Below are 22,480 nucleotides of genomic sequence, written 5' to 3' on the forward strand. Positions count from 1 at the left end.
CTGGAGCTCTTGCAGTTAGGGAAAGAGGCAGCATAGCTGGCCAGAGGGGGTAAGGGATGTTGTCTTCTGTGGCACTGTGTCCTTTCAGCATTATTAGTGGATATTGTAGAGTAAGATCATCCTGACCCTGTTGTGTTCCCCAGCTTTCTGTCTCGAAGTCCCTCTGTTCATTTCTCCTTTCCCCCGTCTCTCCCTCATATTCCCCATCCTTCATAGCATCATAGGATCTGCCAGAAGGTTCCTTTGCTGCTTCCCAGTTGCTCATAGTGCTGGCAGGGAACCAAGGAGAATCCTTGCTACTTATTCATCCTGGGGCTTATTCCAAAAGGAATACAGCCCTGCTCCCTTTGAAGCAAATGGGAGTGTAATTTGGCCACAGATATTTAATAGTACTTAGAACTTTCTTTTATTCTTTTGTGCAGCTGAAGAAAAATACAGGGTTAAAATGTTGATTAAATGGGATTGGTTGTGTCAGAAGGTTAGTAGCTGAAGGAACGAGTGATGATGGCCAAGCTCCTTAAGAAACCTATCTCAATCAAAGCAAAATGCACACATTCATGGTGTAGCTAAATTAGCCACAGGTCTGAACGGATGGCACAGCCTGCTTTCACTTTGAACGCAAGTCTTTCCAAACAGTGTCAGGCCCAAGACTGGAACCAAGGCTCCTGGTTGTACAGATATTCTCACTGAAGAGTAAGAACCTGTTCCAAAGCCATATAGGAGATGTTCTGGTGACTTCAGTGGGCTTAGAAATCAGGCCCCAAGTCTGGTAACTTTCAGGCCAAATGAATTTTACCAGCCAAGTTATAGTGGTGCTTCATTTTCACTTTATAATGGAAGCTGAAGTTGAAAACCTTAATTATGGCACAGCTACCTCTGCTCTAGAATAAACATAAAAGCTTAAGTTTCAATCTATCAAAAATGAATATGAAGACATGAACTTTTGTCTCTGGAGTATTGCAAAATGTTGCTTTAATATATTCACATTTCTAAATATTTTACAGAGCCCGAAGATGATTCTGTTGTACAAATCCTACAACAAATTCTACAAGCCAATTTCTTACAGAATTCCTTTTAAAAATAGAACGATACAACTATCTGTTGTGTGTTACTTTTGACATTCAGTAGCTGGGAAAAAATGAGGCATGTTGGAAGCAGAGCAATACTTTAAATCTGAATTTCCTTACCTGGGTAGATTTCAGTTAGCTCTCCAGTGCTGTTTGACCATTTGATTCTTATATGTTATAATGCACAACAGTTTGCAATGGCCTATGCATGGAGTCTTGGGGCTTGATCCAACTCCTCTGGAAGTCAATTGAAAGAGTCTCATTGATTTCAGTAGGAGTTGGTCAGACTCTTGGTCCACATGTATTTCTTCAAATGGGGGTGAATTTGATATTCTCATATAGTATAGGAAATATTTCTGTTTTTCCTCTTATATACTTCATGTATAAACATAATGGGCTGGCCAGATTAATCCCATTGCAAACTCAGGGCCTAATTCTTTCTTCATGGTCCCATACTTTTTTGGGGAGTCAACAGGACTACTGTTGTGAACAAGGATCTGGGACTAGGTGTATTCTTCTACACTTAGGCTTTGTCTACACTACCCAGCTTTTAGTGACACAGCCATGTAACTAGAAGTCAGGCAGTGTAGCCGCTGTTTGTCGGCTCATTTGCTGACAAAATACTTCTACCCACAATGAGCGGCATTCGCGTTGTCGGCAGGAGAGCTCTCCTGCCAACAAAGCGCTGTTCACATTGGCACTTGCCCTGGCAAAAACTTTTGTCTTTCGGGGGAAAGAGGGTGAACACCTCTGAATGACAAAAGTTTTGTCATTCAATTGCCAGTGTAGACATAGCCCCAGGCTACGTCTACACTAGAGAGTTTACAGTGGCACAACTGTACTGATGCATCACGGGAGTGGTTTTTTCCCCAATCCCTTGAGCGACATACGTTTTGTTGACAACTGGTAGTGTAGACATGGTCTTAGACAAACTCTTTTGCTCTCTACCCTGCCCCCCACCACTGACCCAGGTAATTGTCCTCTCATGGACACAGGTGTAAATCAGGTGTTAATGACCTCAGCCATACTGTAAATCTGGTGTGAGATCAGAATCAGGCCTTAAGAATCTAACAGTTTCCAAAGCGTCAGTGTTGGCCTAAAAAGGAGCAGAGCAGATTTAAGTCAATAGTAAAACTTCTGTTGATTGTCGTGGGAGCTGGGTTAGGCCAATGCTGCAGGCCTTTGAAAATCCCACTTTTGATTTACATTAGGGATATTTGGATTTTCTTCTGTTCTTTAGAGGAAGGTGCCTGACTCAAGCTACAATGTAGGGTACAAGTGAAGATGGACTTCTAGGATTCAGGCACTAGTATTAAACATGTTACATGACTAGGAAATTCTGCCTTGTTGATTATGGAGATTTTGCCCTGGAGTCATAAGAACATAAGAACAGCCATATTGGGTCAGACCATCTAGCCCAGGATCTTGTCTTCCGATAGTGGTCACTGCCAGGTGCCCCAGAGGGAATGACAGAACAGGTAATCATCAAGTGATCCATCCCCTATTGCCCATTCCCAGCTTCTGGCAAACAGAGGTTAGGGACACCATCCTTGCCTATCCTGGCTAATAGCCATTGATGGACCTATCCTCCATGAACTTATTTAGTTCTTTTTTGAACCCTGTTATAGTCTTGGCCTTTACAACATCGTCTGGCAAGAAGTTCCACAGGTTGACTGTGTGTTGTGTGAAAAAAATACTTCCTTCTGTTTGTTTCAAACATGCTGCCTATTAATTTCATTTGGTGACCCCAAGTTTTTGTGTTATGAGAAGGAGTAAATAACACTTCCTTATTTACTTTCTCCACACTTTGCTTTGGTGCTTTGTAAGATAACAGCATTACTTGGCTTTCAATTTTTTAAGTATGTGTTTGGTTTTTTTTGTTAAAGTAGGCCTTTGCCTTTTGTTTGGATTTTTCCAGTTTAGTAGCTGCCTGCAAGTGGACCTGATTTAAACATTTTTGCAGATTTTGCAGGTAGGCATTTATTTTGTTTTTTGGTTTTTTTTAATTGAGTGCCGCTGGTGTGCCAAATTAAATGTTTTGGTGGTTGCATGCTTTTGCCTGTCATTACCTTAAAGGGTGTTTTATTACTAGACGCAGCTGGTGTCACTTTCAGTGCCATTAGAATTAGAGGCATGAGTGTGTTCCAGTTATGCCTATTGGCATTAACCAGTTTTTTAAACATTACTTTTAGAGTTCGATTGGTTTGTTTCACCATCCCAGATGACTGTGGTTTTTGTGGCATGTGTAGTTTTTGCAGGACTTTCATTAATTTAAAGCAGTTCATAAAGAACTGTCCAGTAAAATGTGATTCCCATTGAGAGACGACTTGCTTTACTAGGACCCTGGCTGCAGCTTTTGCAGTATTGGCCTTTAGAGGAAATGCCTTTACCCACTTTGAAAAAGGATTGACAACCACCAACAGGTATTGGTTGCCTTTTTGAGTCCTTGGCAAAGGACCTATGAAGTTAATCTGCAAAGCCATCCATGGACCTTTATACACCTGAGGTTAAAAAAAAAATTCCATCTAGAAGGACTGGACTATAATTATTTTGTTTTATACTTTTTTTTGTTTACTTCATGCATTGAAAGCTAACTGTATGCAGTGTGTGTTAAATTGCTGTTTCTAAACAAATAAACATTTAGGTCTAATATTTACTGGTTGAAATTCATTCTCTAAGGGAGATTTTTTTTTTTTAAATAATGTGGTTGCCAAAGAAATGAATTTTTTCACATTAAAACCAGATAAATATATATTGCACACTATGGAGACATTCCTCCTCTCTGAGCTGAACTGTGTAACTGTGATACTCAGTGCAAATGTCTATCACATCTTGTGGTATAGGCATAATACACTGAGTTTCATATGCGTAATCATGTCTCCCAGTAGTAGCTAGTCCTGTTGAATGTAACAGCCCGCTGCTAACTAATTGAGCTCTCCTTTAACACAAGCATTAGACACCTGTGGTTTTGATACTGAAGGTCCTTGGTTTGATCCTCACAAACAACCGCATAGCTTCAGTAGCTGTCATGAGCTCCACAGATCTCTGTGAAGTTGTTGTTCTTGAGATCACTAGTCTAATCCTGTTCACATTGGAATGAGTGGGAGATTTGCAATTGACTTCAAAGGGAGAAGGGTCAGACTTTGTTTTTCCCTGGTCCTGGGTCGTGTGGGTTCACTTCCCTTGAGTTTAGCTTTAAGAGTTGAACTGCCTCAAACCTGTTATGAAAGAGCAAAACCCCAAATCAAAGAGATGGGTTTCGCTGAAGCATGTGGGTTTGGGAAGTTTTGCAAAGGTGCATGAGGAGTCATCCTGCCTGTCGACTGTGATGAGATCCCCAAGTGTTGTCACACAAATGACCATTAAACCATGATATGCAGCCTTGGCATGGGGCGGGAGGGGATTCTCCCTATCCAGAGGCACCAAAAAGCTGGCTTAGCATTTCAGTGAAAAGTTTGTAGTGCCCAAAAGAGTTTTGGCTGGTTTAAGTTCCACAAACCTTAAACGAGCACAGGTTTATGTGATTCTCCGCTTCTGATGAGCAAGCTTTCACAGGTCTGCATGAGCATGGAACAAGTGCAAAATATGACAAATTCTCTTCTCAGTTACTTTGTTGCTGCAACCCCAAGAAACGATGCTGGTGCAACTGAGAGCAGATTAAAAACTGGCCTAAAATCCACAGTTAAATCACAGGCAAGAATTGGACCCTTCATTTCTCTATGTTTTCAGTGTAGCACCCTGATTTTATTTCTCGTTAAGTTCATGCGTGTGCTATGCTTTAAATTGCTGGCTAAACTTTTGTCTGCGGAAGCAGCAGAATGAACCCAGTCCAATGATGATCACTGATAAAACTAATGCAACCGTTAGTATAATAAGCAAGTTGATTTTCTTTAGATCCTCTTTTTCACAGACTTCTGGTCTTACGTTGCTAATATAAATTTCTTCTTGGTACCCAAAGCTCTTGGAGTGCTGGCATGTTATCTGCTCTACACCAGGGATCTCTACATTTTTATTATGGATTATAGATGAGAGCCAGACATTTCCACAGCAGCTGAGTGGGTTTCCAGCAAGATATAAGTTTTTAAGAGAGTTCTCTAATGCTAAAATGTTACTGCTTTGTAGATTACTAAAACTGTTTTTCTGTAGATCCAGAACTTCCAACGAAGCATCACTACCCCATTTGGGTAACCAGCTCAGCTGATTTTCCGACAGGTTTAAATGTTTAAGATGATGAAAACGAGGCAGGTCAATATTTAAAACTGTCATGCCATTGCCGTGTAAATTCAAATACTCAAGAGATGTCTCCAGTCCTGATAGTGCTTTAGCCTCTATTTGCAGTCCTTGGTTCATGGAGAGCTCCAGGAGAATTATTGAAGTCTTGTAAAAAGCATATATTGGTAAATTCTTCAACATGTTGTCAGCTAGATATAAGTACCTAAGAGCAGGGAAGTCAACAAATGATACACAACCAGTCTCCTCTCCAGGAAGCCTTTGTTTAGCTAATCCTGAATACATGCTGCAAAAGCTAATATTATTACTCTGGAGATTAAGCAATTTGATGCTGGGAAGGCTTGCAAAGATATCAAATTGGAGGGCTTGAAGATGATTGTTTTGAATGTAGAGCTCATGTAAATTAGTCAATGTGCTGGCATCTAGTAAGAGATTCTGCAAAGCATTGAAGCTTAAATCAAGGATGGCTAGTGAGATCAATGCACTGTCATAGTTTACTGTGAATGTCTGGAGACAATTTTTACTGAGATTGAGAAACCGAAGGGAGGACATTGACTCAAAGAACTCATTTGGGATGGATTTGATCTCATTATAACTTAAGTCTAAATATAAAAGCTGGGATAGATACAGAGAACTTGTGTTTGTATTTTGCTTCTGATCCAGAAGATGAAAAGGAGCTTCTAGCCAGTCCCTTTCCATATAGTCCATCTCATTGTGAGCAGAGTCTGCAGTAAGCTGCATTAAATTCTTAGATAAATTCAGATACGCCAGCTTGTTCACCTGGGGGAAAACTGGGAAGCGCAGTAGCTTGTTCTCACTAAGATCCAGCCACCTCAGGTTATACTCTTCCTTTGACTCTGTGGTATGAAAAGTCTCAATGCTGTTCCTACTGAGGTCGAGTATCTGCAGTTGTCTGAGGTTGAAATCTGAGATGCAAGTGATCGAGTTCATGGAGAGATTGAGCTTGGTGAGATGCACCAGAGTTTCAAAGGCACCTTCTTCTATTTCCATGATGATATTACTGTGGAGGTCAACCTCAACAAGAGCTGGAGACCCCTGAAACATCCTGCGCAATATCACAGTAATGCTGTTTTCTGCCAAGGAAAGATACTGAAGTGATGGTGCTTTGTGTATAAAATATTCAGCCATTCCATTGTAAAGTCTGTTGTGGGACAAGTCCAGTGTTCTGATCTCTGGTAAAAGTCCAACCCCCGGTGTCCTATGCTGAGCCAACTCATCTAACTGGTTATTGGCTAAATTTACCTCCATCAGGCTTGTCATGTGTGTGAAGACTCCAGGCTCAATGAAACTTATTTGGTTGGATCTTAAATCCAAATGCTGGAGCGAGGTATAAAATGTCAGTGGCTTCTCAGAGATATTTTTTATCTGATTTCCAGACAAATCTATTTTATTTATGTTTGGATGGAGCTCTGGAGGGATTTGGTGAAGCTTTTTGCCATGACAAAATGCCTTCATCTTTATCTGCAGAAAAGAAAGAGAACAGGGAGTCCTGGTTACCACTTATGGGATGCTCAATGGCTTTTCATACAGTATAAAGACAACATAATATTCAGAATCTGATTATATTCCTTTTCTTTGCAATTCGTCGTACTATGCTGTTCTCTATTCAGGCAACAGGAAATCTGAATTTCTTCACAATGTAGGGTGGGTTTTCATTTCATTTCAACGGAGATACTCTTGACTTGTACTGCAGGAAGAATTCCCATGTAGGGAGTTATACTAGGGTAACTACAGCAGTATCATTGTATCGGTATAATTATGCCAGTAAATTCCCCCATGTAGATTACCCCTAAGAGAGAAGAGAATTGGGTCCTTTGATTTTTGAGATCTGGCATCATAAAAGTTCAAGCTGGAGAGGATCCATTAGATCATCTAACCCATCCGCTAGCCAGCACAGGATTAGTTCACTTTGTACCTTTCATCCAGTCTAGTTTTAAAGGTCCTGAATGGTGGGTCCCATCACTTCCCTTGAGACTATTCCACTGTCTATTAGACCTTGCACTCAAACACTTTTCCCTGATATTTATTCAGCCTAAACTTCCCTGGCATAATTTCATGACTACCCCATCGTGCCTCATAATAAACCAGATTCTGCCACTTTGCCTTAAATTAATAAGTATTATGAATAATTAAACTATAAAATAAGTATTAATATATATTATGAATAATTAAATGAATAATACTCCATAATTAGCTCCATTGACTTCAGTGGGATTAGTCTCAAAGTACGGTACTACTCATCGAGGGGAAGTCTATCGGAATCCAGCCCTAAATAAACAACCCCTCGTCTTGTTATTTACACCCTTCAAATATTTGTAGATTGTAATCACATCTCTCCGTAACCACTGTTTAGCTAAGCAATCCGTCTTTAAATCATCCCAAAACATTTCTACATCTCACCTCAAACTCCCTCCACTTGATCCAGACCTCTGTCCTTCTATGTTTGTGCTTTCTCCAAGGCAACAGCTTCTTTCTTTTGGCCTGCTGACCAGTTTGGTGCACACTGTTACATGTGGACTAGAAGGAATACAGCAGGCAAATGGCATGTGGAGGGATTCACACATGCTGCCGCTCTCACTGGTATAGCTCAGGGTGAAATCGGGATGCGTAAAGGGTGTGGCCTTTTAAGGGATGCTTTAAAGCAGCTGGTAAATTAATACCCATACATCAAAGTCAGTTTCTTCTCTCGGATGTGTGGGTCTGAATTAGGGTGACCAGATGTCCCAATTTTATAGGGACAGTCCCGATATTTGGGGCTTTGTCTGATATAGGCACCTATTACCCCCCACCCCCGTCCCGATTTTTCACACTTGCTGTCTGGTCACCCTAGTCTGAATGCAGTTGATAGGGAGCTTCAAGTATGAACCCAAGGGCAAAATATGAGCCATAATTTGCAAGGAATTTTGGGAGCAGGGGGCTAAAAGGCCTGGTGTAAGTGTAAGGCGTACACATTGTGCTGTTAAAATTAACACCCAGCAGCAAGATTGGAGCAGAGTCCAAAATGCTTAGTAAGCATCTACGCTATCTAAATAGGTATCTATCTATTCATGTAGGTCACGGGATCCTCTGGGTCAAACTGCTTGCTGAATCCCTCTAATTATTCTTATATGGAGGACTAGGAGCTAACCGTCATGAAGCAAGGCTGTGTGTTAGCCTTTAAAACAAAAATCTCTCCTCCAAACATCTGTTTCACACAAGCTGGAGGGGGAGAGGAGGATGAAGCCTCTGGGATGTTTACGAGAATCTGGGTAACATCCAGTGTTTTGTGAATCACTTACGCATGTGAGTAATGGAGAGTGCACGTTGCCGGATGTGTGGCTTGTCATAAATATGCCAGACAAATGAAACCCCTCAGCCAGGGCTGGACTCCAGCTACAGCCAGGCTGCTGCGCGGTGCTCCCCTCATGGCAAAGCTCTCTGAAAGCTCCCAAGTGACCCGCATATTGAAATTTGAACCCCAAATCCACCCAGAGCAGCTAAATCCCCAGGAAGGGGAAGGGGATGCATCCTGGCTTCTCTGAGCCATTAGCGCCTTCTCACCAAGACTTTAGAGTGGCTCACTTGAGCTGAAAGGTGACCAGAGGCCCAAAGGATCTAGCCGGGGGGGGGGGGTAGGGAGGAGGCCTTATTCAGTCAGCTAAGGAAGGGGTTGGGAGTGGGATGAAGAAAACTCAGGAGCCAGAAAGAATAGCATTTGAATGAGCATTAGCAAAGCTGTCATCTTCTGGGCTCGCGTTCCTTCCTCCTCAGCTCTGGCAGCTGTTAGTTTTAAAGTACAGTGGCCTGCAGTGCTAAGAGTGAGAAAGTCAACATCTGCTCCACATAGAAAAGGTGGTTATTAGATAAAAATTGGCCCAACAATTCTGAAGTGTGGGGAAGTTTGGATTCAGATTCAAACTCTGCCACTCAACTCCAGCTGGTCATTTTTGGGGCTGGAGCCAGAAGCTGCCTTTTCTTTAACAAAACTAAAACCAGGGTGGTTTGGATCTTGGTCCCATCTCATCCTAGACACTAAAGTTTGGGTGTTGAATACAAGGCTTTGGCCTAGATCCTCAGTTTGTGTATATTGGTGCTGAGTTACAGCAGCTGAGAATCTGGCCCTTTGTCTCTTCTCTGCAATGACCCATAAGGGAATTTGGGGGGGTTGATTTTGAAATACCTCTTTAACTGAGTTGTGATGTTGCCAAACAAATACCCTTGCGATTCAGAGCTGGGTCCAGTTTTATGAACCATCAGTCTTCGGGATGGGTTGGATAAAAGATTCCAGCTATGGCCTTCCTCTAGTCAAAAGATGTCATCACAGGAAGAGTGATTTGTGAAACATCACATTGTGAAATAACAGGGAATGCCAATTGCTCTCGCTATCAAAGTTAATCTGGGCTGAACTGTGTTTGGATTTGGACCCTGTCTTATCTCACTGGGCCAGATTCTCAGCCAGTGTAGACCAGTATAACTCCATTGAGATTAATGGTGCGGTGTCAATTGACACTAGATGAGAACTTGGCTCTGACTACAGAGTGTTTTGTCAGCATCAAATGTATCCCAGTTGCACTAAACAGATCAAAACTTTTTTGGACTCTTCCTTTGCCTGGAAGAGTGAGGTTTACAGTGGGGTTGCGGAAATCAGCCAATATTTACTTCTCAAGGAATCAGCTTGATCTACAACCCATCAAAATAAGGGCAGGGGGTAAGCCCTTATTAGATTTATGGTGTGTGTCATCCTGAGTTCGCATGTCTGGGATGCATGGGACCAAAAGTGTCATGTTTACAGTGGTTTCATCATTTCTTTCTCTCCAGCCAATAAGGGAGAGATCCAGCCACCTTCCCAAGTTCTTTTTGTATGCTAGACCCTAATTTCCCTGAATTCAGGAAGTGCATAAGTACAGCAGGAGAGGAATGAGTCCCATAAGGGAGATCTGCACAGCCAGCAAATTATTCTTTTCCCTATTTTGGAAATTCTTGAGGATTTGTGCTGAACAGCTTCAACATTTAAAGTAGTAGAGGAGTATTTTTAAACTCCCCTTTACTGTCAGCTGTATCGGGGTAAAGGGAAGGAGGGAGAGGAGAACCAGTTCATCTGTGCATAACATATACATTCTGATATAAGGTGTTTAAAAAAAATTCTGTGGGACAAATCATGCTTTGGAGACAGAGGTTTTGGGTTTTGTCTCTAAGTGGGCCTGATTCTGACCTCACACCCAGCATAAGTCAGGAACAACTCCACTGAAGTCAGTGTTAAACCAGTGTAAGTGACGGGAGAATGGGGCTCACGGTCATTCTAGGCGAGTGGTTCTCAAAGCGGTGCGGGCCAAGGGACATGCTGACCGCCCTTCCCCCAGCCCCCATTGGCCTGGAGCGGTGACCCGCGGCCAGTGGGAGCCATGATCGGCCGAACCTGCGGACACGGCAGGTAAACAAACCAGTCCAGCCCGCCAGGGGCTTTCCCTGAACAAGGGGCAGACCGGCTTTGAGAACCACTGCCCTAGAGGGAGCCGTGGGGTTTGTTCATGTCACAGAAGAAGTTCCTTTTTTAAGAAGGGATCGCCTTGTGCGTAAGATGCTGGAATGGGACTCAGGAAATCTGGGATATCTTCCTGGCTCTGCCACAGACTTCCTGTGCAACTCTGGGGAAGTCAATTAATATTTCTGTGCCTCCGTTCCCCAGCAATAAAATGGGGATAAAAATCTTTCCTTTCTCCCACCTTATGCTTGTCTTGCCCATGTAGGGTCTGTCTGCACAGCAGCTGAGAGGTGTAATTCCCAGCTCTGCTAGAGATCTGTGCGTTGGCTCTGTGCGAGTGTAACCCACATGCCTCCTGGGTGTGGTGGTCTGTGCCCCTCTGATGGCACCGAGACCACTGAGAGATTAATGAGACTGCTACCGCTTTAGCTAAGAGCCATGTGGCTTGCGGCTAACGCATTTCGCTCCCAAGGTCCCAGGTTCAATCCTGCCCACTGATAACCAGGGTCTGTCGGCCTTACATGAGCTCGGGCGCTAAAATAGAGCAGTGCGGCCGTGGAGGCACTCGGGTGGCTGGCAGCTCAGGCTAGCCACCCGAGTACGTACCCAGGATTTGGCACAGGACTGTACATGGGTGGCTAGCCCAGGCCCCTCAGCCACATTGCTAGCTTGAGCAGAGGTAGCACGTGTACTTCTACCCAAGCTGGGAATCACATCGCCCGGCTGCTGTGCAGACAGACCCTTAGATTGTAAGCTCTTTGTGGCAGAGACTGTCAGTTACTACATGTTTGCAGCACCCATGTCATCGGGGTCCCAGGCTCATTTAGGGCCTCTATGTGCTACTAGAATGGTACGACTAATAATTAAGGAGAGACGTGAAAGAGGAGATGGCTCGTCCTTGGGGAATCTCTTACCATTTCACAGGGTGACTCTTCCAAGGGCCGATGGCTAGAGATCCCTCCGTTCGCTGCCAGGAAGAGTAAAAGATACAGTTTCATGGCTCTGCAGGGAAAAGCAAAGACGGGTTCAAGCTAAACAGGGTGTTAAGTCTTGGCAGCCACTGGACAGCAGGGTCCGCACCAGCCATTGGCACAGGGACTTGCATACATAGTAGAATAACTTACCCCACCTCTGAGCTCGCTTCATTTGCAAAGCCCTCTGGCCCATTCCAGCAGAGAAGGGAGCATTATGAAGTAGGAGAGCTGGCAGGAAAGCTCTAAGACTGAACGTTTCTATGGCTTGCCCACTGTGTTGCATATCTTAGACTGTCAGCCAGATTTTCAAACACCATGGCACCTGACAGCTTCCACTTACGCACCTAAGCAAGTGATCAGGCTTTCAAAAGTGCTCAGCATTCAGTAGCTCTGTTGTTCTCAAGGCAGCTAGTGGATGATCATCGCCCTTGTAAATCTGGCCCTATCTCTCCTTTGTCTTCACCTGCGCACACTGGTGGTGCTCAACAAATGATATGATTATAATAGTCTCCACTTTTATAGCACCTCTCCTCCCAGGACCTGGAAGAGCTTTACAAACATGTTAATGAAGTCACACCAGACCCTGGCAAGGTACCATACAATCATAGGGCCAGAGGGGACCATCAGAACATGTAGTCTGACTTGTATATCACAGGTCACCAATACCACCCAGTGCCTGCACAATAGCCCCACAACTGGAATGAGACCACTGGAGACTGGACTATTCTGTGCCACAGGCAGAGAATAGGAGAGACCAAGTTGCACCAGTGGCTGAGGCCCCCACAAAGGCAGGGAAATGAGTCTGTGAAATATACCCAGATAATCCTGGCAAGTAACCCACACCCACATGCCAATCGACCTGGGGAAAGCTTCCTTCCTGACCGCAGATTTGGCAATCAATTCGACCCTGAGCATGTGAACAAGAATCAGCCAGCCAAGCACCTGTGAGAGAGAATGCTTGGTGCCACCTCAGAGCCGAGGTCCTCCCCATCCAGTGTTCCATCTCCAGATGTGGCCATTCCTGATGCTTCAGAGGAAGGAGATAACCTCCCCTGCCCCAAACTCCCCCTGGATACTGAAGGTTAGTAATAGTAGTATTCCCACTTTTCAGATGGGGAAACTGAGGCACAGAGGCTGAGTGCCTTGCTCAAGGCAGATTGAGTTTAATCAGTGGCAGAGCTGTGAATATAATTCACCAATCCTAGATCCAAGGCCCCTGCTCTGATCTCAAAGAACACACCCTTATTACAGCCTCTGTCATAAACATGACAACTCTTTCAGGAAATTCCTCCATTTCTTGAGTTTCTCGAGGCTGAACAGGTGGAGTCATTCACAGATGGTGGAACTCCCTTAGCTGAATTAGTTTTTAAAGGACATATTGGCTAACAGGCAAACTGTCTTTGGTGCATCAGTGCAAAGTGGCTCTAGTTGCCAGATGAAGAGTGGTGCAAACAGGTGCACTCGGGCAGGGGTTCTCAATCTTTTTCTTTCTGAGGTCTCCCCACACCCCATGCTATAAAACCTCCAGGGCCCGGCAGGGGTGGGTTCAGGGCTCTTGGTTTCAGCCCCACAGGGGGGCACTAGGGCTCGAGGCTTTAGACCCTTGGGGGTGCTAGGGTTCAGGGTGCTGGGCTTCATCTCCATGGGGGTACTAGGGCTCGGGCTCCTGTTTTCAGTCCCACAGGGGTGCCAGAGCTCGGGGTGCCAGGCTTCAGCTGTTTGGCCCCATGGTTCCTTGAAGCCGGCTCACGGCCCCCTGAGGGGCTGCGGACCCTTGGTTGAGAACCACTGCACTAGGATGTGAGGCCTGGGAGCTTCCTGGGGAAATTTTAGCTAAGTCTGCTAGAAATCCTCTTTTGGGCCCTAGCCCCCAGCCAGTACAAATCACTTCCCTTTTGAGCGTCATTCACAGTTCTGTTTGCTTTTTCTCTTTGCCACAGCATTGCCCCATAGTTTGGCTTGATTCTTTATACCAGTCCCTAGGCTTCCTGTGAGTGTAACTTTGCATGTCCCTCACCACATGAGCAACAGCAAGGATGACTCCAGGAAACAGATCCTGGGAAGTTCAGGCCACCTATGACTTGCTCTGTTTTTAGAGCATGTTTTCCTCATTCCAGTCGAGTCTGATCAGGGGTGGGGTGGAAATCTGGGAGCTGTGATACCGGTGGGTTTTATTTTAGGCTTGAACACTGCACTGTGATCAAAGGTTCTTAATGTCCTCAGTGCCTCAGTTTCCCGATCTCTAAAATAGGGACAGTATTCTAGCGGGTGTTCTGAAGCCTTTTAACTGCTGTTGGCAAAGTGCTCCCAAACCCTTCAATGGCAGGTGCTGTACATTAGCAGCTGGCAGAGTGCTCTCCATGAATTCTCTGGAATTCTCCCCACTCAGCTCAAAGGAGCCTAAATTTGTTGACCTTCTGAACATGCTGCAGGACTCATCTGTTGTTTTGGTACTTGAACGGAAAGTGACCCAAAGGAACTTGTTGTTTTGGAGTAAGAGTCGAAGGGGGAGAGGGGATTGTCTGGGGGATCACCGCGGGATTTGAAAGGGGAAGAAAGGCTGACGTGCATATTTATGATTTGTGATCTTTAAATAATGGCGAGGCACCCAGAGCTTTGCTCGGGTATCTTTCATATCTAAAAAAATAAAATAAATAATCTCTGCTGGAAACTGCCCCCTATAGGGCAGTTTTTTATGTATCCTGGGGTACGGCTCCAAACAGTGCAGCCCGGAGTATTTCCTGTCTGCGATGGACTCCATCCATTAAATTAGCGCTGCGGGAGAATTTTACTTGGGTGCTTTCAGTAATAATATTTTGCACTTAAAAAGGACTTTGCAAATCCAAAGATCTCAAAGTGCTTCACAAACTGTAATGAATCACTGCCTGAACCCGGCTTGGAGACTGGGCTCTTCCTCCCCTGGGAAAAAGAGGCACAGAGTGGCTAAGTGACTTGCTGAGGGACCTTGGGTAAATCAGCTGCAGAGGAAGGAATCTGTCCATCCTACGTATTTCTAAGGTGACTACCACATTGGTATCCAAGTGCAGTAGAATCCATTGCTAGTCTCCTGCTCTAACCACTAGACCACACATATTCGATCAAGTTCAGGGTAGCTAACTGTGGACAGAGTGGTCTCAGATCCTCTCTTTCATGAACAACAAATAGACCTGGAAAAAGAAAAGGAGTACTTGTGGCATCTTAGAGACTAACCAATTTATTAGAGCATAAGCTTTTGTGAGCTACAGCTCACTTCATCAGATGCATATCGTGGAAACTTATGCTCTAATAAATTGGTTAGTCTCTAAGGTGCCACAAGTCCTCCTTTTCTTTTTGCGAATACAGACTAACACGGCTGTTACTCTGAAAATAGACCTGAAGATTTTATTCCTTTGGGTCACTTTCCATTCAAGTACCAGGCTGAGGCGCTTTCTCCTGCTTTGCCTAGTTTTCATCAGTGCAGCTCCTTTGCTTTCTCACTCCACTGCCTGGTAAATAAGTACAAGAGGAATAGACATCACAGGATCTGTGGGGAGTCTGCCGGAGTGGCTGAAGACCCACACGGTGCTGCAGCCACTAACAAAGCCCGACCACCTACATCTGAGCTGATGGCGCTGACAACCCAGGATCTTCAAAAGTAACTTGGGAGCAGCTGAAACAGTAACTTGCTATAAAGGGAGCTGTTATTAGCACCAGGACTCCCTGCAGTGCAGGCGGTTTCATTTACGGTCCCAGCACGCTCCCATTATAGTGAAATCCCCACTGTTTTCAGCGGGAACAGGGTGGAGCCTCAAAGCATCTTTAATGTTACAACTTTCCGCCTAGACTTCGTATCATCCCAGCTCCCCACTCCACAGTTGGACAACGAATGAATTTTGGAGAATAAGATTCACCCCTCTCCCATCCCATACCAAACCTTAGGACCTGGGCCAGCATGTCTAATCAGATGAGACAGACAAAGTGCAGGAGAAAAGAAGTATCATTATTTCCATTTCCCAGATAGGAAAATTGAGGCATATAACGTCAGTGACTCACCCAAGGACATACAGGAACTGGGAATTAAACTCAGATCTCCGAGTCCCAGTCTATTGCCTTAACAACCAGCTCTGCAATCCTCTTTTTTTGGCATTAAACAGTAAACATTAATACAGGTTAAATGTTGCCATTTGTATTTAGCAATGACAACAACAAACTCCCAATTCCTTCAAGATTAGATTTCTGTAATATAGACAATTAATTATTACTATTTTTTCTCATCCAAACTAAAGAAAAGAGAAGCAAAGCCGCATTGTGTATTCCTTTAACATACGTAAGACACACACTAACTACACAGAGGGCCATGTACCCCCAGGCTCCTTAGTGCTATGCATTTTTGCGTTTACTGTTTTTAAGAACAGAGTGAATATATTAATTTACCTTGTTTCATGTGTCAGTTATTTGCATTCCCACCCTCTGCTATAAAAAAAAAAAGTCGTATCCATCCCTACAGAGTTTAGTCAGCCATAGCACAGATTAGATCACCCTTATGTTCACTCTTGCCCATTCAGAGTACGGAGTGGTTTCATTGGTAACTTTGCAGCCTGAGATGAAACTGAGACATTTTAAGGGAAATATCCTTATTTGGGACAGTGTCTGCTTTAAATTATGTCCCTTGTCTCCCTTCTGACTCCTCTCCTGGTTGTTTGCTGGGTCCTAGCAACCACTGTGTTAAGAAGAAAATTAGCTACTCGGGGACTCGTCCTGGAATGCCTACTTGGGGAAAGCACAAATTGAGAAATACAGGAATTTTGACTGAGCAAGGCTCTCAGGTTTGGGCCCCGTGTTTGCCCAGAGAAATATTTGACTTCTCTTTGTAGATGTCATTGCTTGACTCTGTGTATGGATCAGTCAGTGTGTTTACTTTAGGTTTTTGTGTCTGTGAGTTACATTCCTAAAGAGCTGTAAAGGAGCCACAGAGCATATGACAGGCAAACTCAAAGTCCCTGAATCACTATCTTACAAAATAAATTGAGATTTCAGAATTATAAATGAGAAGATACAATACTGATGCAAGTGAAGCCCTTGATCCTGGAACCCTTACTCACTGGAGTAATCCTTCCTCAAACAAATCGTCTTATTGATTGATTTGTCCAGAGGGCCCTGATATAACTCTGAAGTAAATGGGAATTCATTGTTGTCTAGAACACACCCTAGATGGTTTATCGGTGTAGATTTAAATGGGACTACTCATGTGAGTAAGGGTGACTAAAGATTGCTGGGGTGGGCCCTGCTGCATCTAGACAAGCGGTTTGATTTCTGTGGCCACTTATAGTTCCGCCTGCCTGACCTTCAAATAAATATTTTCATTTCAAAAGAAGATTTTAGATCTAACATTAAGATATGATGGTGATTTCAGATTTACCGTGAGTTAGTTTATATATGGATTATTTCATGCTGCCCCCTATGGTTGGACCAATATTTGTCTTCCAGGTGCCTTTTCCTACTTAAAACCCCATTGCTGCAAATTCCTTCCTATGCTGATTTCACCATTGTGGTCTCCAAACCCACACTTGTCTGAATGTTGCTCTATATTTTTCCTGTGGTCAAAAATAAGCTCTTTGGAGTAGGGCTTTGGGTGTTTTGTTTGTTTTTTGTAAGGCACCCTGAGAAGGAAAGGCATAAGCACCAAAGAGAGGAGAGAGATTATTTCATGTGGCACGCAGGGGTATGATTAGGAATAATGAACAGAGAAAGAGAAAATCACATCTAACTGGAAAGCTTCCGATCAGTGAGATGTATTCCACTGTGGAAACAACTCCCAAGAGAAGTGGTGTGAGCCTCACTCCATGTGACTTTTAGAGCTAGACTGGAAAAGACACTAAAAAATGGGCTATCAGAAACGATTAAGGCCGGCTGGAAAATATTTTTTTTCCTGTGAAAAAATTTACCAAAAATGAATATTTCTCATTTTCATAGAATCAGAGAAGATGAGGGTCGGAAGAGACCTCAGGAGGTCATCTAGTCCAACCCCCTGCTCAAAGCATGACCAACCCCAGCTAAATCATCCCTTTATGATTTATCCCATCATCATCAAAACATTTTCCTTGAAAATGTTCTTTAAAATCGTTCAGGTGTTTGTTGAAAAACCCCAAACACAGATTTTCTTTAGTTTTTTCCAAATAAAAAACCAAAACATTTGGGGACTTTTGAGAAAACCCTGAAAATATTTTACAGAAACAGAATTTTTTTTCATGAAAGCTTCCCTTCTGTCGAAAAGTTTTTAACCAGCTCTTGGAATGATCCTGGAAGGTGGACTAATGGAGCTTTCCCAATCCAAGCTGCAGTGAACTGTCTGCTGTGTGAATTCCACCATTGGCACATAAGATAAGACAATGCCCTGAGCAAGTGAAAATTCACATTGCCCGCAGTCTGGATGTAGGGGGGTTCGACTGTCATGCTTGTGTAGGGTGACCAGATAGCAAGTGTAAAAAATCTGGATAGGGTGTGGGGGGAGGAGGGAAGGGAGTTATAGGTGCCTATGTAAGAAAAAGCCCCCAAAATCGGGACTGTCCCTATAAAATCGAGACATCTGGTCACCCTACACTTGTGGGAAATTTGGATTCATTATCAGAGGTGAACCAACCATTGTGGGAAAGTCCATGAAATCTGCTCAGCCATGTGCCTATTCCTAGAACAGATCTCAAACCAAACTGTTTTAAAGATTCTGAAACATTTGGGTAACCTCCCTCTGCCATTATTTTTGTGAATATTTGCTCTTCTGGAATTTGGTTGCAATGACACTTAGCAATTTACATCTTTAAAGTGCTGTAAAGACATTAGCTAGTTATATCTTGAGGATCCCAGTAATGTAAAGTAAATATTATCCTTATTTTGCAGATTGGGAAACTGAGGCAGCAAGATCAAGTGCTCATTCCCATAAGGGGCTGAGAGCCCTCATATCCTGATGAAGTCAATGGAAGTTGAGAGCACCTGTGACCTTGTGGAATTGGGCTCTACGTGATTATCCCAAGGCCACAGCACAAATCACTGCCTACTGTAGCTCTTAGTGAACTCGACTGGGTTTTGCCAGTGACGTCAGTGGGAGCAGAATCAGGCATGTGGTGACAGTGCTGGGGTTAGAACTCAGCAGTTCATCCCTCAGAGTTGTGTATTCAGATACTCCTTTCTTTCAAAGGTCATTCTCGTGGTCTTCTCCCCGCATGACCCGGAGTAGGAAATAGCAGAAATCCCAGAAGCTGGTTCTCATGAGACTTCCAGTGATCTGTTGCACATCTCCAAGGGTTTTGGAGAAACATTAATACTTCTGGGTGCTTATGTGACTCAAACCTCCAGCCCTTTGGAGTTTGTCCATCACTAGTTTAATCACTCTCTAATGCAGCACCCTCAGAAGTCCTTTCTGTGCAGGGTCTGTCTGTAGATGGTTGGGTTCTGTTCAGAGCTGGACAGAGTGGTATCAGACCCTTACTGTGGACAGAGTGGTCTCAGACCCTCTCTTTCATGAACAACAAATAGACCGAAGATTCTATTCCTTTGGGTCACTTTCAGTTCAAGTACCAGGAACATTACCTTAGAGAAGTGAAAAAACTATCTGTCTGTCTGTCTGTTAAGAAATGAATCTCCAAGAGCAGGAGTGGGGAGACAACCATAGACCTGTTCTCTGCCCCAGCACTGGACTAATCTCCCATGGGAAGCTCTACACTCGTTTATCCTCTTCTCTCCTGCCCTGTCCCCCCAATCCTCTTCCCTTTTATCTCCTCCTTAACCTCCCCACCACCACCAAAAAAAAGCTTGTTGTACCCCTTCCCCCTCCCTATGTCTGTCTATTTAGATTGTGCGGTCTTCAGGACAGGGGCCTTCTACTGCTCTGAGTATGTACAGTGCCTAGCACAATGGTTGGCCCTGTGGCTCTATCGTAATAAAAATAACTATGAAGATAATCTCTGGATGTGTATCAATAGAGAGAGATGACACAGAGAGTATGGACCTTTGACCAAAGGTGGTGGAGGTATTATTATTATTTATTTATTATTCCAAGCGAATTCAATCTTTAAAGAAAAATTCAGGCGGATGTATGTGTTCTGTAATCCTAGAGGAGATCAAATGACACCAGGAAATTAATTTCAGATACCTTTGACTGGGACGGTGTCCAGTAACCCTCTTGGGAATAATGTGTCATTCTTCAGGTAAAAGGCCAAAATATTTGATCTACCCACTAAGCCATAACCCTTTGCTTAAAAAACAAATCAAACTGATAAGTAAATAATGGAGAGATTTCATAATATTAAGATAACTGAAAACCCTTTTTCAATTACCAAAAAAAGTTTCCTGTTTTGATTAACCTGGACCTTTGTTTAGGAGACATATTTTTATGAATGAGGCTGCAGTGTTTGGCTCTCACAGTATTTTCTTTGAGAGAGAAGTTGGGTGAGGTAATGTCTTTTTATTGGACCAACTTCACCTCACACACCTTCTCTCTCTCATATCCTTGGACCAACATGGCTACAACAACACTTGGAAGAGTATTTTCTTAGGTTTTTATACATAGGCATTTTCATTGCCTTTGCAGGGCCACGTGAACCCTGGCATAGCATAAAGAGGAAGGAAGATTTTGAAAAGGAATATTTGGCATTGTCATATTCATATTTTCAAGGCATTGTACAAATGTTAATCAAGAATCATAACCTCCTGGGGAGAGTGTCAGCATAAACCTTCATTTGTCTACAGTGGCTTCTGAGCTACCAGTTTCCCTCTATGCTGAGAATGGTGTCTCGCACCCGGTTACCACTGTGTGGGAAGTTTAAAGGTTGCTTTTTAATAGCAGTGATGAAAGGTAAATTAAATACTGCTATCCCCATCTTACAGAGGGGTTAAATGATTTGCCCAAGGCTGGATAGTGAGTCAGCACAAGAGCTAGGATACTCATGATGCCTGGCTCATTTCCCTGCATTCAATACCAGTACTGTGAGCCAGGAGACTTTCTATAATATTAGTATACGTACCTATATTGCCGAAGCCCCCAGATTGTACCAAGCCCCTTCAGACATGCTGTCCTTGCCCCAAAGGGTTTAAGTAAGTCTCACTACTATTTTCATTAGTCGTGAAAAGACGGAGGAAACATCACAATCGTTTTGTTGTAAAACTTACCAGTGCTTCCTTAACTTAAAGGATCCAAGCCACTGTAATAGGCTCCCCAATGAATTAGCCATACAGCTGTATGGAACGTGCCCACTGTGTGGTACATTTGATCGGTTATTCAGCCCATTCATAAGCACAAATCTGTTTCATTTAAACAGTGCCTTCATCCTCAGTGCTATATTTTTTTAAAAGGCTGCAGCTCCAAGTTACTGAATCCCCACTTTGTCCTGCAGTCAGAGAAACGTTTGGCTCAGCTTTCCAGCAACATCAAAGTTTAACTCGTTGCTGTACATACCTGCTGTTTGGATGAAGGAGGAGACTTCCCTTCTGCTTGCAGCGTTCCTCTCCCAGGCTCTCCCGACAGCCCTCCAGTGAAAGTTGAGGAAGGGCTTCCTTGGGGAAGTTGCAGCTCTGCTACAGGCCAGCTGACTAAAAACTCTGAGAACTCAGAGAGAAGTTTAAGTCACTGAGAGAAAAAAAAATACTCCCAATAGACTGGCCCTTGAATTCATTGCTCAGCAGTCATCTGCTCTAACCTATTCCCAAGCTCCCGTAAGCATGTGAATATAGACCTCAGTCATAGTAATTAAATGTGAGTCCTCTGCTCTTCTTTTCATTTTCTATTTCACTTGCTTAACCTTGGCTTATTTCCTGGAGGTTCATAGCTGATAATAACGCCCCTCTCATATTGACACATTGAAACATTCTGCGAATACCACCAGAAATCCCCTTTGCAGATTTCAAAGGTAAATTCATAGTATCTGTCTTACAGATGTGTGTCTGGTTCATGTTACATTCATTTTCAGGTACCTTGACCTAGATCATACTGTCCGTTAAGTTGGGGTAAATCAGAAGTAGTTCAATTACCTGTAGTGGATTTACAAGTGAGAGCAAAATTTGGCCCTTTAGTCTACGTCCTCATCTGCTATAAATCATTACCGCTTCTCTGAAGTTGTGGCCCCTAGACTCCCACTATTGATATATAAAATAATGTATTTTAAGGTTTGAATGGGGGAGAATATATACGCTTTCTAAGAGGAATATTAGGTCAGATTTTGATCTCACATGGATATAAATCCAGAGCAACTCCATTTACTTTAGTGGAGTTAGTTTTAAATGGGTGTGATATCAGAATACAGTCCATGTGCTCATACATGATTTGCATGTCGCTGGTTTCTGAATCCATGTATTGCTTTGCAGCCACACCACTCTGTACTGTGTGCTCTCAGAAACTAAGCATGATTAGACAGAGGACTATGCAATCTGAAAAGAACATTGAGGGTAAAGATCATCTGTAGAGAAGACAGTTTTCCTGGGGGCTGCTCCTAGATGGGAATGAATTCCCACAGGAACTGAGGCCCATCACAAATTTCACTGCCTTTGACCCCCAGTGTAAGGCGCCCTACATAGACATGCCTTCTCTGTCATAAACATATAGCAATGTGTGTGTATATAAAAGTATATAAATATATAAAAATCCAGAACAAGAACTCCACAGTGCTCACTTCTCCCCATGGAGTGAGGATGAGGAAACAAGCACATGGCTTAACGGTTATTGCAGTCCAGTGCTCAGACACTCAGGTGGGGGAGCAGTA

The 22,480-nt window shown here is 43.5% G+C and overlaps 1 protein-coding gene across 2 annotated transcripts; it reads right to left on the minus strand.

The window, feature by feature from the left end:
• Positions 1-980: 980 nt before the first annotated feature.
• LRRC32 (leucine rich repeat containing 32) lies at positions 981-21,300 on the minus strand. 2 transcript variants are annotated; one of them, XM_084624815.1, is made up of 3 exons: positions 21,181-21,300; positions 11,694-11,781; positions 981-6,779 (listed from the first exon to the last, which is right to left on the minus strand). In XM_084624815.1, the coding sequence occupies exons 2-3, from the start codon at positions 11,775-11,777 to the stop codon at positions 4,839-4,841; spliced, it is 2,025 nt and encodes a 674-aa protein (XP_084480941.1). In that variant the 5' UTR covers positions 11,778-11,781; positions 21,181-21,300; the 3' UTR covers positions 981-4,838. The 2 variants fall into 2 exon arrangements, with proteins under 2 accessions (XP_084480941.1, XP_084480942.1); XM_084624816.1 differs by lacking the exon at positions 21,181-21,300 and adding an exon at positions 16,167-16,284.
• Positions 21,301-22,480: the final 1,180 nt, after the last annotated feature.

The sequence above is a fragment of the Lepidochelys olivacea genome (assembly GCF_965140295.1).
Source record: "Lepidochelys olivacea isolate rLepOli2 genome assembly, chromosome: 1".
Classification (NCBI taxonomy): domain Eukaryota; kingdom Metazoa; phylum Chordata; order Testudines; family Cheloniidae; genus Lepidochelys; species Lepidochelys olivacea.

Bases quoted from the DNA above. Each gene is read 5' to 3' on its own strand.
- LRRC32 (XM_084624815.1), bottom strand. From the start codon at position 11,777: ATGAAACTGTATCTTTTACTCTTCCTGGCAGCGAACGGAGGGATCTCT. The intron at 6,780-11,693 runs GTAAGAGATTCC...TCTTTTCTGCAG, and splicing joins AAGAGTCACCCTGTGAAATG to ATAAAGATGAAGGCATTTTG.